The 27399-nt window shown below is 36.0% G+C and overlaps 1 protein-coding gene across 1 annotated transcript in view; it reads left to right on the forward strand.

Moving 5' to 3' along the window:
* Positions 1 to 27399, forward strand: part of LOC140160713 (cytosolic carboxypeptidase 6-like) — a 230224-nt gene that overhangs the window by 83364 nt on the left and 119461 nt on the right. The window contains exon 6 of the mRNA XM_072184008.1: positions 16469 to 16508. Coding sequence (XP_072040109.1) covers positions 16469 to 16508 — 40 coding nt within the window. The remainder of the gene's footprint in view (positions 1 to 16468; positions 16509 to 27399) is intronic.

Here is a 27399-nt window from a genome sequence, read left to right on the forward strand (position 1 = left end):
CCATGCGTGCGCATGCATGCATGTGCAGTGGTTTTGCTTTAGATTTGGCATGGTTAGGGATACATTTGTAGGTCTCTTATAGACTGCGGAACTCAGTCCTCAATGATAGTCAGTCATTTATCTTTTGGTCGTTATATGACTATCATTTGAGGGACTGAGTTGTTATAATATATCTTCCGAGGTGCAATTTCAGACAATAGCTGGGGATTAGTGTGGCAGAGGTTATCTATTGAATCCTTTCATGACCACTGAAGCATAGTCAAGTCTGCCAAGGACACTCGGTACAAATTGAAAGACCATCACAAAAGAATGCATGCATGTCAGGTCATCGACACCAATTTGGTGTTTGTTATGACACAAATTTGGTGTCTGTTATGCACCTCGAAATATGTACCTTAAAGTCTGTATCTAGGTCTCTTATCCCATCCTAAAGTAGAATGCAGTCACTAAGTCAGTAGGGTATAAAGATTTTTTTTCCACTTTTTTGATCAATTTTGAAATTTATATAAAAAGTGCATTAAAATAAGTACAAGCAACCTTATTTGTGATGTGATCAGGAAAAATGAGCTGTTTATCAAGTAAAATCAATATATCCCATTTAAAAGGTCACTATATGTGCCATTTTAAATCTTTATTGTGATGAAAACTCAATCACAATATGCTCATTTTAGTGTTGCTCAGAACAATAAAACACAAAATAAGTTGAGCACTATTTTAGCTGTATCTCAAATTCAACAACTCTTCCTATACCTTTGTACAGGAGCCAAGCGTTGTTAATCGGTGATGAATCCACAGTCCAGTAGCGTATATGCGAACGCAAGGTTACGTGTACGCGTAAAATTTGTCATGCCTGGAACATAAACACTCTCTTATCAAGTTTTATTCCTGATATCAACAGAGAAATTACCGATCTACTTTATGTACTTGTAAGATGACAAACGGACATTTCGAAGGAATAGATTATTGTGAATTAGACGATCTTTAGCTTGTTTTCGTTGTTGAAAGGGATTCAATCATGTTTCACCGTTATTCATCACCGATTAACAACTCACGTCCGGCACGTCTGCGTGGTTTACTTCCCTTGGACAGCTAAAGCTGCCCTTGCGAAGTAAACCACGCAGACGATGCGGACGCATCGTTGTTAATCGGTGATGAACAACGGTGAAGCGTGATTTGATCCCTAAATCAATATTAGCAACAAACAACTCATTTTGCTTGATCGCATCGCATCATATGGGATCAATACTTTTGAAAATACAGCTTTAAAAAAAAAATCACAATATTGCACTTTCATTTGCTTAATTTCCCTTGTTGAATACTAATATAAATCCAAGCAAATCAAAATTTCAAGAGTTGAAGTGTATCAGTTGTCTGTATTTTCAAAGGATTTACAAATAAATCACATCTAAATTGAATTCTTACTCATTTTGATGACATATTACAATAAATGCTATTTTTTTTATCCGCAGAAATGAAGAAAGAATTGTATAGTAATAGACTAGACATGGCGTGATTGACGTCAAAACAAGGCATTGACCATGTGATAATCACTTAGACTGTTGATAAATTTGAAGAAGCTATAAATACTTAAGCTTACATAGAGAATAGTACATATGTCATTCAAAACTGATAGTTCGTAAAGTTGACGTACATTTCAACTTTTACAAAGTGAATAACCTCAAGTCAGTGCATACGTGGCTTGAAGTTGATACTTCCTCATTTAGACAATTCAGAAATGCAGGGCTTTGTAACTGGAAGGTAATGGTACTGTATAAATAATTGTAAATAGATTTTTAAAATGCACCCATGAAAGGATGACATTTGGGTCCGATGTGTTTACTACTCAAATTATAAGGGTGAATTCAGGAGATGCCTCCTGATGACCTTAGCCTTGGCACTGTACAATGAAACCTTTTTTGTGTGGCTATGCAACAGGAGGGTAGTGTAGGATGATGAGTGTTAGAAGTCACAACTTTCAAAAGTTTCCAAATGTCCTTAGCCTTTGCATTGTACAATGAAACCTTTTAAATTGTGTTTGTAAGTGGCTATGCAACAGGAGGGTATTGTAGGATGATGAGTGTTAGAAGTCACAACTTTCAAAAGTTTGTGACTACAGGTGCTCTGTGAATTTGATGTGGCCTATATGGTCCTATTACTTTGTGCTTGTTGTGAGTAACTTTCTGTTTGATGGATATAATAACTTATCAAGTCCACCTATGTGCCTCATACCCTTGGCCCATTTTGAACACAATGACTTGTCACAGAAGCAAGTTAGTGTGTTATATATTCCTACAAGTTCTATGATGAATTGTCAGATAACTTACATGGAGAATAGTCCATATGTCATTCAAAAACTGATAGTTGGACATATTCATAAAGTTGATGTACATTTCAACTTTTACAAAGGTGAATAACCTCAAGTCAGTGCATACGTGGCCTGAAGTTGATACTTCCTCATTTAGGGCTTTGTAACTTGGAGGTAATAGTACTGTATAAATAATTGTAAATAGATTTTTAAAATGCACCCATGAAAGGATGACATTTGTGTCCGATGTGTTTACTACTCAAATAATAAGGGTGAATTCAGGAGATGCCTCCTGATGACCTTATCCTTTGCACTGTACAATGAAACCTTTTAAATTGTGTTTGTAAGTGACTATGCAACAGGAGGGTAGTGTAGGATGATGAGTGTCACAACTTTCAAAAGTTTGTGAATACAGGTGCTCTGTGAATTTGATGTGGCCTATATGGACCTATTACTTTGTGCTTGTTGTGATTAACTTTGTTTGATGGATATAATAACTTATCAAGTCGACCTATTTGCCTCATACCCTTGGCCCATTTTGAACACAATGGCTTGTCACAGAAGCAATTTAGTGTGTTATATATTCCTACAAGTTCTATGATGAATTGTCAGATAACTTACATGGAGAATAGTCCATATGTCATTCAAAAACTGATAGTTGAACATATTCATAAAGTTGATGTACATTTCAACTTTTACAAAAGTGAATAACCTCAAGTTAGTGCATACGTGGCTTGAAGTTGATACTTCCTCATTTAGACAATTTATATAATAAGTTACTTGCCTCCTATCCTTGGTCCATTTTGAACACAATGGTTTGTCACAGAAGCAATTCAATATATTCCTGCAAGTTCTATGAAGAATTTTCAGATAACAACTAAGAACTTGCGACTTTACGCTAATTTTGTGGTGGCAGGTCACATATGTCATTCAAAAACTGATAGTTGTACTTGGACATGTTTGTAAAGTTGATGTACATTTCAACTTTTACAAAAGTGAATAACCTCAAGTCAGTGCATACATGGCTTGAAGTTGATACTTCCTCATTTAGACAATTCAGAAATGCAGGGCTTTGTAACTTGAAGGTAAAAAGTACTGTATAAATAATTGTAAATAGATTTTTAAAATGCACCCATGAAAGGATGACATTTGGGTCCAATGTGTTTACTACTCAAGTTATAAGGGTGAATTCAGGAGATGCCTCCTGATGACCTTAGCCTATGCATTGTACAATGAAACCTTTTAAACTGTGTTTGTAAGTGGCTATGCAACAGGAGGATAGTTTAGAATGAGTATTAGAAGCCATAACTTTCAAATGTCTGGAAGTACAGGTGCTCTGTGAATCGGATGTTTTGCCTAATGATCCCATTTCTTTGTGCTTGTTGTGAGTAACTTTCTGTTTGATGGATATAATAACTTTTCAAGTCTACCTGTTTGCCTCATACCTTTGGCCCATTATAAACACAATGAGATGTCACAGAAGCAATTACTAGTGTGTCATAATATTCCTGCAAGTGCTATGATGAATTGTCAGATAACCTACAACCGAGTTAAAATAGTTCGCACACTTGCTTATCTTCTTCTCTCAAATGAACACCATTTCACAACCCCAGTATCTGAGTTACACAAGTCTGCCATGTATTTGAAGCCGACACTCCTCCTTTTATACCATACTTCCCCATCCCCATCACTTGATGTTGTTGGGTCTTGCAAGTCTGCTAAATATGTGGTGTTCCTCAACATTGTATGGGGAGTTAAAGGGGACACAGTTGACATTAAAGGCCTATTCAGTGATTTGCTCATCTGGAGGATCGTAAAAAATCATCAAAATTCAAATTTTGGCACCTTTATGAGATGTGCTAAAATAGCCGGCTTAAGTGGTTTTAATTGACATTTTAATAAGACATTTTACATGAATATGTAATATCTGTACTTAAAAGTAGAGAAGTTAGCTTACATGTTTTTGGGATCACTGAATAAGCCTTTAACATGTTGAACGTATTTGTTTTTATTGTAAAAGGGAGCCCTTGTTGCTGATAATTTTTTAGGTTACCAGCCCAAATGATAAGTACCAACCCAACCCAAAATATGCATGAAAAATGAGAGAAGGTATCACAATCTGACCTGTGACTGTATAAAACCGTTTCCTGTAAGAAGTATCTACAACAAATAATAAAAATTGCACTTGTACTTCAAGGTTTTGTACCATCACATAACCAATGCAGTGCCTGTGTTCCAAGGGGGCCAGTGGCGGCACTAGGAATTTTTTTTTTGTGGGGGCATTGGGTGGGCAAAGTGAATTTCTGGGGGGGGGGGCAAAATAAACAAATTTTGCGCAAAATTGCCCCAAAAAGCAGACATTTACGCAATTTGGAGGATTTTGCCTCAAAACTGGGGGGGCAAGAAAAATATTTGGGGTGCCCCCCTTGCCCCCCTAGCGCCACCACTGAAGGGGGCAAAAGCCCAACCATGGAGAATTTTGTCCTGTTAGAGGGACAAGGATACCAAAAAAGCACAGATCTAAACAGAAATGATTCTTATTTCCAATCCAATTTCCGCTGAAAATAGTTTTCTAAGGTGGCAATCTTGCCCCTAACCCTGCCCTCTGATTATTTATTGTTCTTGAGATGATCAAAGTTGAAATTTGTTGATCAGCTAGTTCACAAAGCTTACTATTATTACATACATAGCAATTCTTAGTTTCCTGACATTTATAAGATCCACAAATTGCATGTACCTTATATCATTTTAGTATCAGGTTTTTAGAAAACAGTTTTTTCAGGAAATAACATCCGAAATAAAAGCCATTAAGGGCTGGGGTATGAACGTTTGGACAGTATTTATTTTGGGACATTAGAGCACATCAGACATATCGAATTGCTTTCTGAATCGAAGAATGTCATTCTGATATCAAATAATTTAGATTTTTGAAATTAGCAATTTAATACACATTTTATGGCAAATCATTAAAATTGATATTTTGATATTTAACAGTACTTGAAGTAAACTTTATAAATCTGATGATTTATACTTAAAGTGTATGTAGGTGGGATGAAAAAGCCGACGATCAATTGAAACATTTGACCTTTATTATTGAAGATATGGATTTTTTTCCCAAAACACCAAAAAAAATTAGGTCTTTTGGGAAAAAATCCATATCTTCAATATGAAAGGTCAAAATTTTCAATTGACCGTCTGCTTTTCCTCCCTGCTACATACACTTTAAGAATATATCATTAGATTTATATAATTTACTTCGAGGACTGTTATATATCAAAAATTTGAAAAAATATCAATTTTTTATAATTTGTCATAAAATTTGTATTATATTGTGATTTAAAAAAATGAAAATTATTTGATATCAGAAAGACATGCTTCGTATTCAGAATGCAATTCGATAGGTCTGAGGTGCTCTCATGTCCCACAAAAAATACTGTCGAAGCGTAATAAACGCTCATTTTGGATCCCTTAATTACATGATACTAAAATGACGTTGACTGAGAGATGACAGTGTGATTGGCTCTTATTCCATAGAAAACATAGAATGGTTTAAAAATAACTATTCACTTTAGTCACCATAACAAGTCATCAGATTAGCATTTTTGCTTTGTTTTGTGTTTCCTCACATCTTAGAAACATTAACCAAGCTAAGTTTAAGTTCTGATGATGATATTTTTATATAAAAATGACTTACATGAAGTAATAAATTTTCATTAAATGTGTTTGAAATCTGCATAGAAACATGATCAGTATAGACAAATCCAGTTGCATTTGGCAAGTATAGTAATTAAAAGACCAATGTACCAAATACCCACTTGTAGAAAATGTTATACATCAGCATGTGAAGACCTTGAATTTGAAATTGACAATAGAGCCGCACAAATCAGATAAATCCATAGATGCGCCGGCGCGTGTCCTCGACGTCGGACGTACGTCTAGCAAATCCGTCAGGGAGTATTTGGCTGGCAACACGTTAGGTGGGCGAATGAATGCCAAGGTCAGGAAAGTGAAAATCGGCTGATGTCCATTGGGAGGGAGGGATAGGTGGTCGCTTCCAAGTTGGATCGGTGGATAATGGTTGTGGCTGCCTTAGGTGTACAGTTTTCAAATCGTTTGAGCTGTGTTGTGCAGTAGAGGATTATGTCTTATCGAGACTCTTGTGATTTGGATATTTTTAGAATCAATATGAAAATCTATTATTCATGGATGAATTGCATATTAATCAACATACAGCAAGTCTGTGTTTTTTGTTAGATTTGGTTGATAGAATCTGAGAGGATCCCTGTGAAATGTAATCCCACTGTGAATTGTTTTAGTTCCATTATCTTTGGATAGTTATATTGGCCTCACAACAATGATGTTCGGTGTTGCTTATGTAACATTTGGTGCAGATGGCTGTTTGGTTATCCAGTTCATTGGTTCGTTTGCTGGGCGGAAGCAAAATCATTGATCTACTCTGCAGCCTACATGTAATAACATATTAACTTCAAACTTGGTAGGATGTTTGAGTATGGTGACCTTATGTGCTGTATATATTTGTGTCATGGTATTTGCATATTTATGAATATTAATGAGCTTATTTGCATCTTTGGCTGAAATTCCATTAATAGAGGCCGTTAGCGTAACGTCATATGCCGCCATCTTGTGGGTACACGATACAATGGTCGTTCGATCTCCATGCGTGAACAGCAAAATGTCGATGCGTGATAACAGCTGCTTGGCAAGTTACGTCCTGCGCGTAGTGTCCGACACATAAACATGTGTATCATTTGTACCCACAAGATGGCGAAAGGCTGTCGGCCTCTATACTCTCTGCAGTCTACATGCAACAACTGATGAACTTCATAATTACGTTTTAAAAGTCTTGCATCGTACACCTTTGAACATAACCTATCTGTCACCACTCGGAGAGTAGCAGCATTTGCATATTTATCATGGCTATCTATTCTGAAAACATAATGATAAAATTTGATGGATTTTTCTCATCATACATTAATTTATGAGTCCCGCTAGAGTTTTAAACACTAGCTTGACTGATTGATTCATGTATCAGGCTCAATCCATCCAATTTTATATCAAACTTGGAAGGATGATCATGATGATAGAGTATAATGACTTTATGTGCCGTATAGCTTTGTGTCAAGGTATTTGCATATTTATGAATATTAATGAGCTTATTTGCATATTTTGCCTGATTCCATTAATCCACTCTGCAGCCTGCATGCAATAACCGATTAACCTGTAACTTGGTAGCTTTATTATTTAAACTAAAAAACTGCAGGGTAGCATATTAACACATTGATCTTATAGGAAATAAGTCAAAGAGACAATTATTGCATTAATATTAATTATCGTAGATCTTGTGGTTCTTGAGTTAAGACCAATATTTTAATACATCAAAATGAAAGTTTAGGGTGTTTTCCCCTCTTGAGACAAATCATTAACATGGGGCAGAAATGACACCCCTTATATCAAGCCTTTCGATCTCCTTTATAGAACCCATACCATTCCTCTTGTGTGTCAGCTTTATTTGTCTCAATATTTAAGTGCAAACACTGCTAAGTCATGCTTCCCTCTGACACGCCTTAATTAAGGGTGGTCTTAATCCTGGAATTATGGAAACTTTTGGGCCTCATGACTGCTAAATTGTTTTTTCTAAAGTATAGAAAAGTATACATATTTAGAATGGCAAAGACTTGATCAATTCATCTGTGAGGTCAACTTTGGGCCAAAATGCACATTTTTGGAGATTTGTTTTTTTTTTGGTTGACCTAACCAAAAATAAAAATAGGTAAAAACATCTAGGAACCATTTTTAAAAAAAATTTTGACCAACTTCACCAAAAATATTTGAAATTTTGGCAAAAATAAGGCTTGTTAAGACCACTCTTAAGGACACTATTTTTGATGTGAAGAGAATGAAGAGTATCAAAGCTATTCAATCTGTGTGATATAGCCTTAAAGCAGCTATCAAAACTCTCTTCAAGATACAACTTTGTTGCGCAGTGTTGATGGAATGACTTGTGTGTTAAGTCTGTGATTGGGACTTGTTGCCATGTTACGACCAAAAAAAAAATGCATTGATTACTACAAGTCTCACTGTATATTATATGCCTTGGGGCAAATTGGAGGTTCCCTGGACGAACAGACTGGTTGGACTTGAATAGTAAATTTTAATGCATTTTATTTAACCTTGATGCAAGTCTGTTAAAATTGTTAAGGGTTTCATGGAGGAATACAAAAACAATAAAAAAATTATTAAAAATATATAAACACAAATTAATGATGTTGATGGTGTCCTATTGGCTACTTAATGTGGTAAGATGACCCCCTGATCACTGGTCAGTTGGAAACATTTTGTTACATTCAATTCCATGAAAAATTAAATCATCAATTTAGATTTGAGATTGCAAGAACATCAAAGTTACAAAGAAATGTATGATGATGTTTCAGCATCCTGCTTACAAGTTGATGCATTCATTAATTCATGTCTTCAATATGCTACATGTTGATATTACCAAAGTTGATACCACTTGTTCTGTGGAGTAAGGACCGCCTTGTCATATGTGCTGTGATCTTCACCAATGGTTCCCATATGAACATTACTTCCCATACTCAAGAGAATTCTTGAACCAATATCATTTAAGTCTTTCAATACATTGGGTCTTTGATCTCAGGCATGTTCACATGCACCCAGAACATGCACAATTGCACCAAAATGCATTTTTGTATTGGTATAGATTTTAATGAAGTACAAACTTGTGGTATTTGGTAAAATAATATTTTAACACCTGCTTGTGGCATATAAAGGGCTAATTCTATTTCTCTATCGACTCAGGTGCAATTAGAACTACATACGACCTTGACTGGGTCCGAAGCGTTTTTAAAAATTCAAATATGACGAATGTACCCTGTGGACATTAAAGCAGGAGATCTCTGCGTCTGAATAGGAAATGGTCACTGGGGGAAAGGTATAAACTCAGCTGTGACTGCAGGGGATGACATTATTACTGTCATCCTGCTTGAAGTTGCTGAGAAAAGCTAGCTATTCATCTTGTTAATGTAACAGGACCTTAGTGAATAATGTGATTGGGTGTAATATCTTGGTCAACAGATGATCCAATTGGAGAGCCAGTGTCTGTGATGTGTTGTAGTGCATAATGGTGTATGAACGATTTCTGACTGTAGAAAGAGCATAGAGAACACTTTAAGATTCTGGGCAGTTATCAGTGATTCAGTCCAAGATTGTGGTAAAATCCCAAGTTATGTGTGAAATGCTTCACACCTAAATGTGTATGGAAGGAAAACCACCTTGCCTGTAGGCTTGTACAGTGGCATAGCCAAGGGGAAATGTTGGGGGAAGCTGATGCCCTCCCTCCTTGAAAAATCTTGCCCCCCTCTTAACTCTGTGGGATGCTGACTGTCCTGATATTAAAGAATCCGAAGCCTTTTTTATGCTTTTTAGCCCATTTTGACAATTTTCCCAGGCAATTTTAATCAGATTTTCCCCCTTAACAGTTGCCTTTCCCTCCTTTACCCCCCTTTGAAAAAGTCTTGGATGTGCCACTGTGCTTGAATCTGCAATGTGCCCTTTCACATGTAAATCCTGAGTTGGAAATAACAAAATGTTTTCCTGCTCTTTCATTTGTATAGCAAAATACCATTCTTATTTTGTTATCTACTGAAGACAGCAATTTTGTGTCAAGAAGATAACAGTCAAAGAATGAACCATGATCTTATACTCTAATATACAAGTGTCACAAATTCTTCCTTTGAGGGTAGTACAAATACGAGTATTGGCATCATATTACAAAAGATTTGATGCCTAATTTGATAAAGATATTTGTTGACGTCCCCTCGGCCTCCTAATAACACTCAAAATATGCTTGTGTTGGTGGGGGAAATGGTGATGAAATACATTAATCCCAACATATATACAAGTCTTTGCTTTGAAGGGCTTCAAAACTATCAAATAAGCTACTAGAAAACATTGAAACTGTGTAGTGCATATTGAAAAATAAACGGGTTATCCATGTAATTGTACATAGACCTTCAATACTCAAAACGATCACATTTATTAGTGCTACTGAAGTATTTTGACCCTATAACGACAAGATAGATGGGATTCATAATGATTTATCAGCAGAATTGAATATCAAGGTTGAAAAAGTAGACATCTGCGTTCTAGACCTTGGTTTGAGATATAGTTATTCATGTGTATGAATATTTCCCTTTGTGTATAATTTGAAAGTGACCAAAATGCATTTTGTGAAATGTTGTCTTTGCAGTAGTGGTGATGTTCATAATACTATGAGCCTGTATTAGTGGATTTTTTCAGAAAAGTTTTTTATACATTTTTTTTTCACTTCAAATATTTTTCTTCCAAAATTTCTTTGGGCAAGAATACATTTTGATCACACCTTTTTGTTCAAGGCAAGAATGGATTTTGGCTTCATGTAAGCTTTATCACAAATTCTAAGGTTTAGTTTTAGGGTTAGTTTTTAGGTTTAGGGATATAAAAATGTTGTGATGCTTACATGAAGGTAAGCCCCAAGGAGGCATTGTGCTTGCATGTCAGAGAGAAACATAATCAACCATCTGATTGATGGATGTAATAATCAATTCAGCAAAGCAGCAGCCCAAAATGTTGTTGTAGTGTTGTTTCGTATGTGATATGATATGATTTTGAAGTAAATGTTGTAATTGCTCAGATGATGATCATCGAGCATGTAGAAGAGTGAAGTTTATATTATTCGCAAAATGTTTGAAAAGGTTGGCAGACGACAATTAAATATCGGGTTATATAAAGGGCACATGAAAAAACTTTTTTTGAAAACTTACTATCAAATATTCTAACATAATGTTATATATATGTGTTGACAAAATATGTGGCAAAATGTTTGCAAAAATTCAGTTTAACAATAACATTTTCACAACATTTTAAAAATGTGTGTTTTCATGTAAAATTAAAGCATTTTTATGTCCTTTATAAAACCTGACATTTAAGGGTAGACAAGGTACTGTTGGTCAAAGCAGCCAAAAAATATTGATTTTCATTATGTAAATCAATTATATTCAATATATTATTGAAAAATAACACTTTGATGTTTTGCAAAAGTTCCTTCTACAAACCATATACTTTCAAACCTTGCTTGATTTATCGTTGTTAATGAGTTATGTAAGTGTTAATGAGTTATGTAAGTGTTACAGGTGTTTCAGCCCTCCTATAACATAACTCAAGAACCACAGGACGTACGCAAATATATCTGTGATATTTGAATTCTACACACTCGCTATGAAATGATCAATGCAATTTTTGCCAAAGCTGATTACCATTTGCAAGATGCTGTGAACTACCATGGAAGAAGAATAGAGCACGAAGTGCGATGGAATTGCAACTCCGTTCGTCGATGTGAGGTCAGCGATCGTCACGCTTGCAACATTTGGACGTAGATGGCAGCAGCATTTTTCTTTAATTAGCATAAGTCTCCACAGCACTACGCATATTTTTTTACGTAGCTTTTAGTACTATCGTGGTGGCAGCGGCATTTTTCTTTACTTTTCCAATATGGCGCCGCCCATGAATCAATTTGGTGCCTGTTGGCGACACCATCGGACGCCATTTAAGCGCAGAGTAATACACAGGAAAGCCGACACTGTCGCCACCTTTTTGTATTGCGCTAGTATATTAGTTGCAACGGCCTGGAACTACCAAATCGCAACACTTTAAATATTAAACCTTAATGTTATTAAAAACGTTTTTACTAAAACCAAAACATTATCTTTGTTTAAAACCATTTTAAAACATTTTGTGTTTGCTGGGTATGTTTCCAACATAATTTGGACGTTATTACTGCAATTGGTCACTTGTTGTCCAATTGAACTAATTAACAACCAATCAACAAACATAATACCTCTTAATAACTCTGACTTTATTCTTTCCTTAACGAGCTGATTGTTACTGATCCACACATAGATTAAATCGATCATTGTCTACTGTTGGGGTCACAGTACTTTCATTGGTTGATGATACGCATAATAGTGTAATATGTTATTTTATAGGCATTGTTTACATCTGCTGTTGCTTAGCAACTTGAGGAAACATAGCAACTAATGGGATGTTGTTTAGGGACGACCTGGTTGTAGGTATCGCATTAACAATGTTACTATACCTTTTTTTTCAGAACATGAGGACTAAATATTGTAATGGCCTTTGTTGTGAAACCCTGAAAAATAAATTAATAAATTAAGTGCAAACCAGACAAGAGATAAAATAAGAATTTTTTACCGGTTTGTTATGACGGCAATTTCAAGGACAAATAATAAAAAAATTGTGCCTGTTTTTTGTTTTGGTGCATCAGAGTTATTTTTACAAGAACATTTTGCATTGCAAATATACAAAAAGCACCAGTTTTGCAGTATTTTTTTTGCACTCCAACACTGAATTTTAATTTAATTTTTGTGTGTAAAAATTAATATATCACAACAATTTTGGAGCATCTTGTGAAATTAACCAAATCATAATGTTTGCAAAATTTAGTCGCTTTTGCAGTTGGTCTACATGATAACAAACTGATTTATCAATTGAAAATTGTACATCATCACAAAATCCATTGAATCAGTAGTGCAAATGTTTATATGCATGGAATGCAGAGATCATCTATAGTTTTAGTATTCTATAAAAAAAAAGATCAATTTTATGAGAAAAATCCATGAAATGGTTCAATTTGTAATTTGCATTTTGCATACATACATATTTACATATTTAAAATACATAAAACAGCGTAATTATCTTATAACAGCATGATTTATTACTCGGAGTTTCACGCCTAAAACGGCGAGTAATAAATCATGCTGTTATAACATAATTACGCTGTTTTATGTATTTTATTACAAGCTCTACTATCTAATAGTATCGAGCACTATCTTCAGCTGTTTTGATTAACTATATATTATATTTACATATTTATATATATATATATATACTGGAAAAGTACATTGACATTGTCATTTGATAACAAACAAGCAAAGACGAGATCCAATGTCAGCCTAATTCATGTGAATCAAACCAATTGAATGTCAGGCAAGCAGTATTCGACACTTACACAACCGCATTGTTTAATGTTATTGATTTTTGGAATTTTACGCAAAATGTTAGTATAAATGAAAATATATAAGAATAATAAATATTCAACTTATTACTTTGGTTTCTTATAGCGTAACGTAACACTAGCTCAGTGCTGAGTTACATGTCCTCTCTGGCACTACAAATTTCACCCAGTTGTGTGTGAGAACCTTGAGGGACTGAATTAGCTAGATACCCAGTGGTCCCTGGTTCAGATCCAGGACAAAGATGAAAATGGTTCTCCCATGTCCAACTCAAGGGAAGAATAAATTGCAATTCCAGATCATTTCTCATCTTTTGATTTTATATCATGTGAAACAAATTGGTAGGATGAAACCACACACCTTTGATACTCTTCATTGTTTCAACCATAGATTGGAAGGTTGATTCTTAATTTATTTTCTGAATGTAAAGAGTTACTCTTTGGGAAAAGCATATATGGTACATCTCGATGTTAGAGTTTAATCTTGAAAGAGGGTAATAAAGATATTTCCACTCTTTTAAGGAATCGGATAGCAACATTTGCACATTATATTTTTGTGGGACCTGAGAGACATCAGACACACCAACTTGTAATGCGAGGAATGTCCTGATGACATCAAATAATTTGAAATATCCAATAATACAAATTTTATGGCAAATTATTATAAATTATACATTTTCCTCCCTTGGGAAAAATGCATATCTTCTCAATACGAAAGGTCAAAATTTTGATGGACAACGTTTCCTCCCAGCTACATACACTTTAAGTACATATCATTATATTTATAAAGTTGCCTTTGAGGACTGCTAAATGTCAAAAAGAGGATGGAGCAAAAACTGAAAACTGCACAGCATAGCATGGAAAGATGTATGCTGGGCTTCGCCAAAAGGGACAGGAAAACAGTGGCATGGATCAGGAGCCAAACAGAAGTTACAGACATAATCCACACAATAAAGATGAAGAAGTGGCATTGGGCTGGCCATCTTGCAAGATCAACATAATGGACAAAGAATGTCACAGAATGGAGGCCTTGGCTGGGCTCAAGACACCAAGGCAGACAGAAAGTCAGATGGAGGGATGAGATAACAAGTTTCATAGGGATCAGGTGGATGGCAAAAGCAAATGACAGGAATCTTTGGTGCCAACTTGGGAGGCTTTAAGCCCTGCAGTGGGCTGAATCTGGCTGATGATGATGATGATGATGATGAAATGTCAAAAATATCAATTTTTAATCATTTGCCATAAAATTTGTATTGTACAAAAAATGTCAAAAAATCAAAATTATTTCCTATCAAAAAAAAAAAAAAATTGTATTCAGAATGCAATTTGATGTGTCTGATGTGCTCTCATCTCCCACAAAAAATACTATGCAAATGTCACTATCCGTTCCCTTAAGAGCATAATTTCTTACCATTACATACTTTGCTTGGAGTTCCTTTATTAGTATGTCCTTTGAAGAAAGACATTTTTCAGTCCTTTAGATTACAAGGCAAAATTTGACTTTGTGACAGGACACGGCTCTAAGAAATCACTGCTTTACCACTGGTACTAATTGTAATGACCTTTTACACCTTGCAGGTAACTTACAATTAATTGCAAAATTGAAGAGATTTCTTAATTAGCTTGATTTGATAACAATTCATTAATTTGCATTAACAGACATAATTATTTGTACTTATTTGAATAGTTTAGTAAATTACAATATATTTTGAACATTATTTATGTATTAAATGTTGCTCAAATTTTGCATTCAAAGTAAGTGGCAGTGATTAAGTTTAATGCCCTTTATTGTTAGTACAAAAGAGAAATGCATCAACAGGCATGACTTGTCCTACAGGTACCATATGCTTTACCTTCTGTACCAGAGTATGCTGGTATAGAATTCAATGAGGATATTCTTAGAATTAAAAACAAAATCATACACATTCATACACAAAATTAGTCATACATTTGACTTTATTTTATTTTTGCGTTCATCATAATTGGCTATTGTTATACGTGACAGGTGGCGTCTTCAACCTGCATGGCTGGTCCTGTATTTTTACAATTGCTGTTCCAGTTGAAATCCATACACCTCCTGTGGAAGATATGACCTTAATCTCCAGCACAGGGAGTATATATTTCAAATTGGGTTACCTGAATGAGTGACTCCATTTGAAATCTACACTCCCTGTGTGGGAGATTAAGTTCATGTCTTCCATAGAGGGTGTGTGGATTTTACCTGGATTAGCCCATTACATGCAAATGAAAACTAATGGCTTGAGAATCAACTTTTAGTTTATCTGTCCAAATCCGACATGATGTATTATGTTTTCATTATGTATTTACATTGCCATTTATACTAAAATGCAGCAAACCTTTTACGAGCGCGACTACCGTGATGTTGCAAATTCGGCTCTAACAACGCGTACGGCGCACAGGTCAATCATAAATTTCCACTCAGCAACAATATATCGCCTTAGCAGCCAATCAGAGACAAGTGCGTTCAACGCAGTATATACGCGATGTATCCTTACAATACGCGCTCGTCTAAGGTTTTCTGCATTTTAGTATAGGGGACAATTTACGTATATGCTATTAAGAAATGCCGAAATTCTGATATTTAATGAATTCCACATTCTGGTCTGACCACAGAACTAAAACCAGAGAACACAGACTCTCTATACTGCCACATATATTGGCGCCATCAGCTATGGGGGTATTCAGATCCTGGCCGATGGTGCACAGAAACGAGTGAAAACAATTAATGCATCTCATCTGAAGCGTTTAGGTATAGCGCATGCAGGTCACACCAATTCGTCCCATACAATATCACATTCACATGACAAAGATTTGCCTCAAGCACATTTCAAGCTAAACCAAATACCCCCAAGTTTTGCCCCATGCGTGTATCAAGATGGCAGTTGAGTCCTGGTTCTCTGGTTTTAATTCTGTAGGTCTGGCAAATCAACAAGTGTGGCATTGAAGCAGACTTAAATACCAGTTTCAAAATTTTACTCTTGTGGTATCAACTCTCAATGTTATTTTAACATATGTTCTTGTTTTATTTCTTACAGCAACAAAGAAGGCTGGATCTGCTGACTATTACCAATCCAGGTAAGTCACTTTTGTTTGTTTGTATGTTTGTGTTTGCTTGTTTTGTCTATGACAAAAGGGTTTGTCGCTTTCGAATTCTAGCCTTGTCGTAGTAGGACACCTAGTTACACCAGATACTTGGATGTTTAGAATAAGGGAAATTTGTGGTCCATACAAACTTTATTCTTGCAAGCCTGAATTGTAACTGAAATAATAGTAGTGCTCAATTGAGCAAACTTCAACTGATATGAGCAAACCTTAGCAGAAGCAAGATAAGCAAACCTCAGCAGAAGCAAGACGGGCAGACCTCAGCAGAAGCAAGATGAGCAGACCTCGACTGAAGCCAGATGAATAAACCTTAACTGAACCAGATCAGAAAACCTCAGCAGAAGCCAGATGAGCAAACCTCAACTGAACCAGATGAGCAAACCTCAGCAGAAGTCAGATGAGCAAACCTCAGCTGAAACCAGATGAGCAAACCTCAGCGGAAGTCAGACGAGCAAACCTTAACTGAAGCCAGATAAAAACCTCAACTGAAGCCAGATAAACAAAATTCAACTGAAGCCAGATGAACAAACCTCAACTGAAGCCAGATGAGCAAACCTAATTTCCAGATGAGCAAACCTCAACTGAAGCAGTTTTTGCAGGCCTGAATGCAAGAATGGTTTACAAGACCGACCTCATATCAACGATAGGTAATAAGAGAAGGGGACATTCTTACAGTAATTTAGATGATATCTTCATTACTGGAGTCTCACAGTCAGTGCCATAGCCAGGGGGGTAGGGGGACAGTTGCCCCTCCCTGTGGAACATCTTACCCCCTCCCCCTCTTACCCCTCCCCTCTGTGGGAAGCTCACTACCATTATTTTTTTTTCCATTCTGGCCATTTTCATTAACATTTTCCCCCAGAAAATTGATCCCCCTCCCCCTCAATAAAAAAATCCTGGCCATGCCACTGCTCACAATTTTACAGGCATTAAGGTGCCTACAGGTTGGTATATTGCAGCCCAACAGTGTGGGAATAAAAAATGTCATTCTTGGAACAAGACAAGAGTATGAATACTAATTTATTGAATCTTCTTCACAAAACGCATTGATGCGTAATCTGTTTGTGTGGGTGTCAGTGCTTAGAATGGGTAGCATTAAGTGACATTAAGTCATTTTTACAAGTGAAGAAACATCTAATGAGAAGAAATGTCTAATGGACATTCAAAGTTCATTGACTCCTTATGTCTGCTCATAGCAGGATATGTAGGCTTCCCATAATGCATTATGGCCAATGCACTGTGGCCAATGCATTGTGGAAGTGATGTGATGTGAAGTAATGCACCAGTTTACCTTTTTAAAAAGTCTGCAAAGCTTTTGCCATTGAATCCCTGATAACGCATCATCATTACAGCAATTCAACCAGATTCAACATGCGCGAGGAAAGATGTTTTTACCTTGATGATGCATCAACAGATAGTTGATTGCAAAGGCTTTTGGAATTTTCCAAAAAGATGAATTGTATATAATAGCTACTTGCATTCAAAATGTGCTGGTTGTAAAAATGTTTTTCTTTAACAGGCCCCTTTAGTTAATAACTTCCACTGTCCAGTAGATGGATAGATACTGTCATTGAATGAATTGATTTGTGAAATTTTAGAAAAGGTTTGGAAAATTTGAGCGAGAAAGAAGTGAGCAGTAGCAGTAGCATTGTCTGTACATGGAAATATATTTGTGGATGGGTAGTTTTGTAGTAACCACAACCCATTGTGGACAGTAACATAATGGGGTGTTAGTGAAGGGTATAACTCGAAGCAAAATCGACCCTCTCTAAACTTTTTACCCTTCATTCTGGGCTCATACCCTCAACCTCTTGTCCTGATATGGTTAATACCACAGAAGTGATCATAATTGAATTTGAACTACAAATGGGTTATTCCAGTTGGATTCCATTACATCCCCTATGAAAAACATGATCTTAATCTTCCACACAGGGAGTGTGAATTTCAAATGGGGTTACCTGAATGGGTAGTCCATTTGAAATTTATACCCCCTGTATGGGAGATTAAGGACATGTGTTCCATAGGGGGTGTATGGATTTGATCTCGAATAGCCCACTGTTATATCCTGGTGGCATATTACTGCAAAGTATGATGGGATTGTGGTAATACCAGCTCCAACATCTACTGGTCAGTACTGGACACTGGGACCTGGACACTCCAACCACCCAGCAACTTGTTCATGCATGGTCAGTTGATTATTTACATAAACTAATAGGAGTTGTAGTTCATTGGCACTGTTAGTGTATAATGGATTGTAATGTATGACACGTTTACAGCTGCATTCACATAGGTACTATATCCTAAGATTTCTTTAATTTGGTGTGAGGGTTCTAATCCACTGGGTTTTTTTTTTTTTAGGTGAAGAAAAAAATATGTTAACTATCAAGTTCTCAAAAGGGACAACATTTATTATGATTTGATACAAGAACAAAAAAATGGCAGTATTTTGACCTGAACTATTTTGTCACCCAAGTTAGTTCTGACTAAATTTCAAAAGCATAGATAAAAACTTTGTTAATATGATACGTTCAACCAGGTTGCCCCTAAATAAGGGCCCATTACATTAGCTTTTAGAAAAGAATAGTACTCTCTTGCTCTGATCAACATGCACCCTCTTAATGAGCGACATACACAATGCTTTTTGTGTACCCTTCATGAGCGCCGCTCTATGCCGAGCCACGCTTCGACATGTAATTGGCCAATCAGATTACTGGTCTGCTATTATGATTGTGGTATACTTGAATTGGTCAATCAGAACCCCACTTCCATGTTTACGCTGTGTACGCTTACCACAGAGAAGAGAGTGGCATTTTCTGAAAGCTGGTTTAGTTGCTATGTCCACTTCAGAGGGCTTGATGTGATATTGGTTAATTCTTGTGTCTCTTTCAAGAGTGCATCTTCATAGTTTCAAAAATCTCAGGTTTTAAATTTCTCAAATTATTAAGAATCTTAGGGTATTGGTGATCATCTGAATACAACCCACAGATGAGTGGATGGTCAATGGCATGTTGGCCAAGGCTAAAATGTTCTTGATGAAATCATTAAGAAAATATACTAAAAATCAATTCTCACAATTTACTTCTCAAATGTTATCAAAGAAACAGTCGTTCTTATGTTCAGTGGCGTAGCATCATAGGGGGGGGGGTCTGAAAATGTAGAAAATCCCATAGGAAAATTGCCAAAATGGTTTGTGCTCCCGATCAGACCCGGTGCCCCCAATCATGGTCGGTGCCCCCATAGGATGACTCACGCTACACCACTGCTTATGTTACAAAAGTCACTCTGATGTCATCTCATATAATCATGTGTAACCAAAAACTCAAATTATGTCCTGCCCACAACTTTTAAATCAAAACTGAATTTTTCAGTTAAAAACCAAAGAAGTAGTACAAAGAAACTTGACAAAAAAAAAAAAAAAGATGAAAAAAAAGACAAATAATTTCTAAAAAAGAAATGGGATATGTTTTCAAACCTGACCAAATGTATTTTTACCTGAAAAAGTACATCACCAAACTGGAATACTGCATAGAAAAATAAGCCGAAGAACTTAATAAAAAAAACACGGACTGAGTGTCACCTTAAGAGCAATGTATTGTATAATTGCTTCATGTCAACGTATGGACATTAAGGTTACAGTTGGGTAACGCCCTCTGTAATAAATTCAACACACGATCTTGTCTAATATGCAATATTTCTATCACATCCTTGTTTCAATTATCTTAACTAGACAATGCAATATATTAACCGTATCTTGATGGCATTATCTAGAGACCAGCAAAATGCACAATTCGGTTTTTGCCAAGAAACGTTTAAAAAGACAAGATCGCACAAAATTATGTTGATAATCAAAAATGTACAAATAAATAAAACGTAAACAAACTACAGATAACCCTATCTAAGCAAACCTGATAAAACTAAAAAAGTTAACTAACATATTGACAGGGAACAGTAGCAATCCAGAGATTCCGTTGTTAGGTTTACTAAATTTTGTTCAAATCGTTGCAATTTTTGGCGAGCCTCCAAAAAGTTATTAATATCAAAATCATGTCAAACAACTATTACAGATACAGATTTGATTGTACGCATCCATAATCTTCTCAGCCACACACCCACAGATACACACATTCACCCAAAAGAAACTGCACTAATTACAGCGACTAATAACTAATTTTTCAATTGCATTTTGCCAATATATGATCAATTCTTTAAGCATGATTTTCATCGTCATCCTAACTGCAGAATTAGATGTCACTCAAAAGTGAAATATTTGCTTAATTTGGATTTTAAACAAGTGCTCTTTTTTGTGGAAAAATAAGATCAGAACATGCAAACAACTTGTTACAGGTATGGTTTTTTCTTAAGAAAGAAAGCAAGAATGCATAATTGATTGAAATCAAAATGTGCAAAAGAGTGCCAAAAAGCGCTACAACGGTTTATACCAGTCCCTTATTGCAGTCCACATTATATAATGGATGTAGTGAAGCCAATGAGTGGTCATTATCGTGGCATTCATAAAAGCTCGGACACCGCAGTCGGTCGTTATCCCTCAGCAAGCGATCAATCGAAACCAATGAACGTGTTCACCAAACCATGAAACTTAGTGCCATTAATTGTATTTAATGTGACTTGGTTGATAAAGTGCTGGAGTTTTGTGAAATCTAAATGAAGTTGTGACAGTGACCTTCATAACCTTTGTGAAAGGATTGTCCCCACAATTTTCAAATATGTAAGGAAATTTAAATTGAAAAAAAGGTTTGCTAGATTATGTTATATAGGTAATGATTCAGCCAGTGGCATATATTTTTATTTGACATGGAGGGAGGTGAGGTTGAAAAAAAATTCTTGGAAGTATAGTGAATCCAGCACCTTTTGATGACAGAATAAGCTGATGGTACAAATAATTTTTTTTGCTATGTTGAAGCTAAACTGTTGAAATATGGTGCAAAAGCTGAATAAATTTGCATGAAGCATGCAAAAATAGGCACTCTTTAGGTTAAAATGGCCAAATATGAGGTTAATTTGGTCAGAAACCCACACACAGGTGTCAACATTGGAGGGGGATGATTGTATGGACCATCCCCCTATCAAAATATTAGGGGGTATTTTATCCCCCACCCCAGGATCTATGCTTATGGATTCAGCATTCAGCACAGGAAAAGTAGATAGATGTGTTTTTTCGATCATAAAATTCTTGATGGTCAGACGATTTTTGTCTGTGGCTCTCAGATCTCTCAGATTTTAAAGCTCTTTATTACATGCAATCGGTCTGCCCACATTTTTCAATTTTTTTTCTGTCATAGAAATGTTGAACAACCATCATTACACCTAGCAACTCATAATACATCATTTAATACAATTTCATGTAAAGTGTGTAAATCCCTTTCGAGCTGGAGCACGATTTCCATCATATTTATTAATGCGGATTTCAAATTGATAGACATAGTGTTTTCAATCCTACGGTGAGCACAGGATTTATCAGTTAAGTATACATCAATAAAGTTGTAGACATAACAGCACTCTCGAACGCATGAAATTTTCATACTAACTTTTATTTTTGTGAATGAAATATGTAGCGTCAAGAATGAGCTTCGCAAATTTGAAGATTGTGTCATAAAGCCCCGATATTATTGTTGAATGAACTTGTGACAGTTGATTATATCAGGTCTGAAACCTTGCATAGAATTGACAAAATTGAATCGCTCGTAAAAACTAAAATACAGCCAGTTTACAGTTTTCCTCCTATCAAAGTCGGATTAGTCAAAGTCAAGGGACATGTAAATCTTGCTAGGATTTGCAAGTTCAACTACATGCTTCATTATGATAGATGGAAATAACACTAAATCTTACCCTTCAACATAACAGTAAATCTCAAATGTTTCTCTGCAATGTTAAGACTAAATCTGACACTTCATTAATAAACCAAAACAAAAATACGACATTAAATGTTTGAAGGCCTTGAGCCTACAGGATCAGGTAGTGGAAGGAACCAACTTCATGTATTTTTAAAGAGACTTTAGTTAAGAAGTTTTGAATGATCTTGAACATCTACAGATCAATATTAAAAGTTGTATTTTATGTAAGGTTTACAAGTTTGAGTATAGCAGTATAAGTTTTCTTACCAGTCTCGTTTAAAAATGTGTAAATATATTACAGAAAATTGCATTTTGAATGGTTTGAAATGTATTTGTCATAAAGTAGAAATACGTTTCTTGATGAAAGAAATACACACAGTCATACATACAAAATATACAAATTTTAAAAAAAACTACTGCCATTTAGTGCACAAGATCACTTGACCACAGGCCTCTAAATAAGCTAAAATTTGATGGTCCTGCAGGTCTTTTTGTGAAGTTAATAGACATGTTGTGTACCAAAAAGTTGAGGCCCCTCCAAGAAATCCAGGGGTCTGTCTGTTTTATGAAACAGCAATGAATTATTAAAATTATTGATAATGTTTTAGAGTACGGTCTTTCTGCAGTTGCTGGTAGAAAACAGTGAGAACTAGAAGAGTCTTTTTACAACTAATTTGCATCCACATTATTTGTAACAAATGGTAGCATTTAGTCTTGTGCGAAATCAACATAGAAATGCATTACCATATGTGACCATCCATCTCAAACCGCTCGTAAAGTCGGCAAATTGTATTTCGAGTTACAGTGCAAAATGTGCATAAAGATTGTATTCATATTTACCTAATGTTTGTCCTACATGTTTCTCATTTTAGTGTCAGTCAAACACCAATCTTTAATCCCATTGTTGAAGAGGATAATAAGCTTATACTTATGTATAGAGTTAGTAAATATCTCTAGTCTTTGTTTGCTTTGACCAAATCCTGTTCAAGTGGTGGGTTAACTAACAATCAACAATGAGAGGATATTCCTGAACCTTGTTGACTTGGGGATGATTTGAAGTGACCGCCAATTATGACAATTTGATATGTAATACCAGCTATGTGGAAAAAGAGAAATAATATAGCACCAAAATAATGTACCCTTTTACTGAAGGAGCAAAGTTTAACAAGCCATAACTCCGCTTCTGGATATTGTTTGAAGTCTAATGATATATCATTGTAAAGCTTATGATATATATTTTCTAAACACGGAAGAAAACAAAATTGACCAGGGGCCGACTACGAGCGTTTCGACGTGGACGGTCACATATACATATTTGATATTCACAGAAACACATAAGGTAGAAGAAAGAGACACACTTTAAAATATAACATAACATATCTAAAGTTTTAGAATATACAAGAGGAGGCATCACTCACCCCCCACCCTCCTTGGGGCTTTATACCCTTACATATGGTCGATAACCATGTGAACATCCACTGGCTACTACTTATTTTTCTTCAGCTACTTTCAAAATGTTGACATCTCTGACAATTCAACATCACGCATTCAGTTTCACCCCGTACCTCAGAGTTAGTCAGCCAAAAGAAAAATGTTGATGCCTTTACATATGGTCGATAACCATGTGAACATCCACTGGCTACTACTTATTTTTCTTCAGCTACTTTCAAAATGTTGACATCTCTGACAATTCAACATCATGCATTCAGTTTCAGTACCTCAGAGTTAGTCAACCAAAAAAATAAATGTTGATGCCTTTACATATGGTCGATAACCATGTGAACATCCACTGGCTACTACTTATTTTCTTCAGCTACTTTCAAAATGTTGACATCTCTGACAATTCAACATCACACATACAGTTTCACCCCGTACCTCAGAGTTAGTCAGCCAAAAAAATAAATGTTGATGCCTTTACATATGGTCGATAACCATGTGAACATCCACTGGCTACTACTTATTTTTCTTCAGCTACTTTCAAAATGTTGACATCTCTGACAATTCAACATCACACATACAGTTTCACCCCGTACCTCAGAGTTAGTCAGCCAAAAAAATAAATGTTGATGCCTTTACATATGGTTGATAACCACGTGAACATCCACTGGCTACTACTTATTTTTCTTCAGCTACTTTCAAAATGTTGACATCTCAGACAATTCAACATCACACATACAGTTTCACCCCGTACCTCAGAGTTAGTCAACCAAAAGAAAAATGTTGATGCCTTTACATATGGTCGATAACCATGTGAACATCCACTGGCTACTACTTATTTTTCTTCAGCTACTTTCAAAATGTTGACATCTCTGACAATTCAACATCACACATACAGTTTCACCCCGTACCTCAGAGTTAGTCATCCAAAAAAATAAATGTTGATGCCTTTACATATGGTTGATAACCATGTGAACATCCACTGGCTACTACTTATTTTTCTTCAGCTACTTTCAAAATGTTGACATCTCTGACAATTCAACATCACACATACAGTTTCACCCCGTACCTCAGAGTTAGTCATCCAAAAAAATAAATGTTGATGCCTTTACATATGGTTGATAACCATGTGAACATCCACTGGCTACTACTTATTTTTCTTCAGCTACTTTCAAAATGTTGACATCTCTGACAATTCAACATCATGCATTCAGTTTCAGTACCTCAGAGTTAGTCAACCAAAAAAATAAATGTTGATGCCCTTACATATGGTCGATAACCATGTGAACATCCACTGGCTACTACATATTTTTCTTCAGCTACTTTCAAAATGTTGACATCTCTGACAATTCAACATCATGCATTCAGTTTCACCCCGTACCTCAGAGTTAGTCAGCCAAAAGAAAAATGTTGATGCCTTTACATATGGTTGATAACCATGTGAACATCTCATAAAATAGATGCATTTGTAGGATTGTAGAAATTAAACTTGATTAGATTTTTTGATTGACAAATCCAAAAATACTCACTAGTTTTAGACTTTACGCCATCTTGGCTGATGGCTTCTTCAGAATGACCATTGGGATCCACTTTTCCCACGGGATTGACCGCTGCTTCCGGTGATTTTCTCATCCCTCGGTGGCTTAGTTCTTATTAGTGGATCGTATACATGGTCTAGAGAGTAACTTAGAAGGCGGGGGGACAAAACAGTCAACAGGGACATCGGGAGTTACTCTCTAGACCATGTATACGATCCACTAATAAGAACTAAGCCACCAAGGGATGAGAAAATCACTGGAAGCAGCGGTCAATCCCGCGGGAAAAGTGGATCCCAATGGTCATTCTGAAGAAGCCATCAGCCAAGATGGCGAAAGTCTAAAACTAGTGAGTATTTTTGGATTTGTCAATCAAAAAATCTAATCAAGTTCATGTGAACATCCACTGGCTACTACTTATTTTTCTTCAGCTACTTTCAAAATGTTGACATCTCTGACAATTCAACATCACACATTCAGTTTCACCCCGTACCTCAGAGTTAGTCAGCCAAAAGAAAAATGTTGATTTGAAGTGTACCCGCGTTACCTGGCCAAATGGAGTAGTAGTGGGCACGGTGAATTCCTGAACATATGTGGATGTCATTTGCTATTCATAATTCAGCACATTACGACTAACTTAGTCACTCTCTCCACCATCTCAATGTTATCTTAGCAAGTTCAAAAACCCTTGTGTTTTTACAAGCTTGTATGTTTGGTTCAAGCCATGCATTTGGTGTGAACAAGAGGGAAAGGGCCTTTTCCAAGTTGAATGGTCAGCTTCTGAGGGCTGGGCCTTCTTAAGTTTGCTTTATAAGTAATGTGATTGAGCCAAACAAGGTATTTGTCGGGCGATCACATATGTGACCATCCACCACGAAGTGGTAGTAAAGTTGGCCCTAGGTAATTTTCTGTTTATTGCAGATTTGGAACGAGTGCAGATGCAGGTTTAAAATGACACGTCAACCAGCTTCAACGGACATCTGGAAGTGAAGTTATGGTTCATCAAAGGTCAAATTCCTAATATATTTGACATAGAAATCCATATACTGTTTTTGATTGTATCTCAAAATGGAAAATGCCGACTTTACGACCAGTTTGTGGTGGATGGGCACATATCATATTCCAAGTTTGGCAAAGAATATCATCTCAAACACTTCAAGTTTGGTCTTGTTTTTTCCTATTTTTTATAACATAGGTAAACTGTGTTGCTGTAGAAGGCTGGCTAAATAAAACCTGTCTCAATACTAGGTATATTTGTACTTATTTTGATAAATGTTTCACATCAATTTCAAATTTTACCAATATTGAACATTTTTTTAGTTTGAAATTTCAAACCTGTTAATTGTAGTCTGAATCTGTTAAACTGACCATTAACTATACATGCTTACTTGTATTGTCTGTTGTTAACGAGCCTGAGTACTTCAAAACACTACAAACAACTTCACTGTGCATGCGTGCATCCCACGGGATGTGATGACGCAATTGCCGTAAGTGATATACGGGTTCGAATTCGCTGGCCCGGCCAGCATAAGACCCATGGCTAGGTGTCGGCAACCCAGTGCTTGGCATGCGAGGGGTCTCTGGTTCGAATCCTACCCAGAGCAAACAACTCAAGTTTGTTTTCTCTCTTTATTGCTTCCTTCTTTCCCTTCCAGTCGATGAAAAAAGCCCTTTTGGCATTAGGGTTAACAAATAAGCAGCAAGTTAATAAAATATTTACAACGTACCATACTTTAAACCAGGATTTGTGGTCTAGGAATTGAACATGAGACCTATCATGCATCTCTACCACCAATTACCATGGTCAACCTAATTAACACCCATTTCCTAATTAGTGTCCCATGTGGACCTTTCTTATAGACGAATCCAATTTCACACATTCCTACTCCTCAATGGCAGCCATAGCCGCAACGGGGACCCAGCTATCTCACCTAAAATGTGAAACGATGCAGCCTGTATTTTAACTATTCTATCACCCGTGTTACACGTAGACAAAAGAATGATGACAGTTTACAACACAAAAGAATCTAACATCGAATT

This window comes from Amphiura filiformis, chromosome 1 (assembly GCF_039555335.1).
Source record: "Amphiura filiformis chromosome 1, Afil_fr2py, whole genome shotgun sequence".
NCBI lineage: Eukaryota > Metazoa > Echinodermata > Ophiuroidea > Amphilepidida > Amphiuridae > Amphiura > Amphiura filiformis.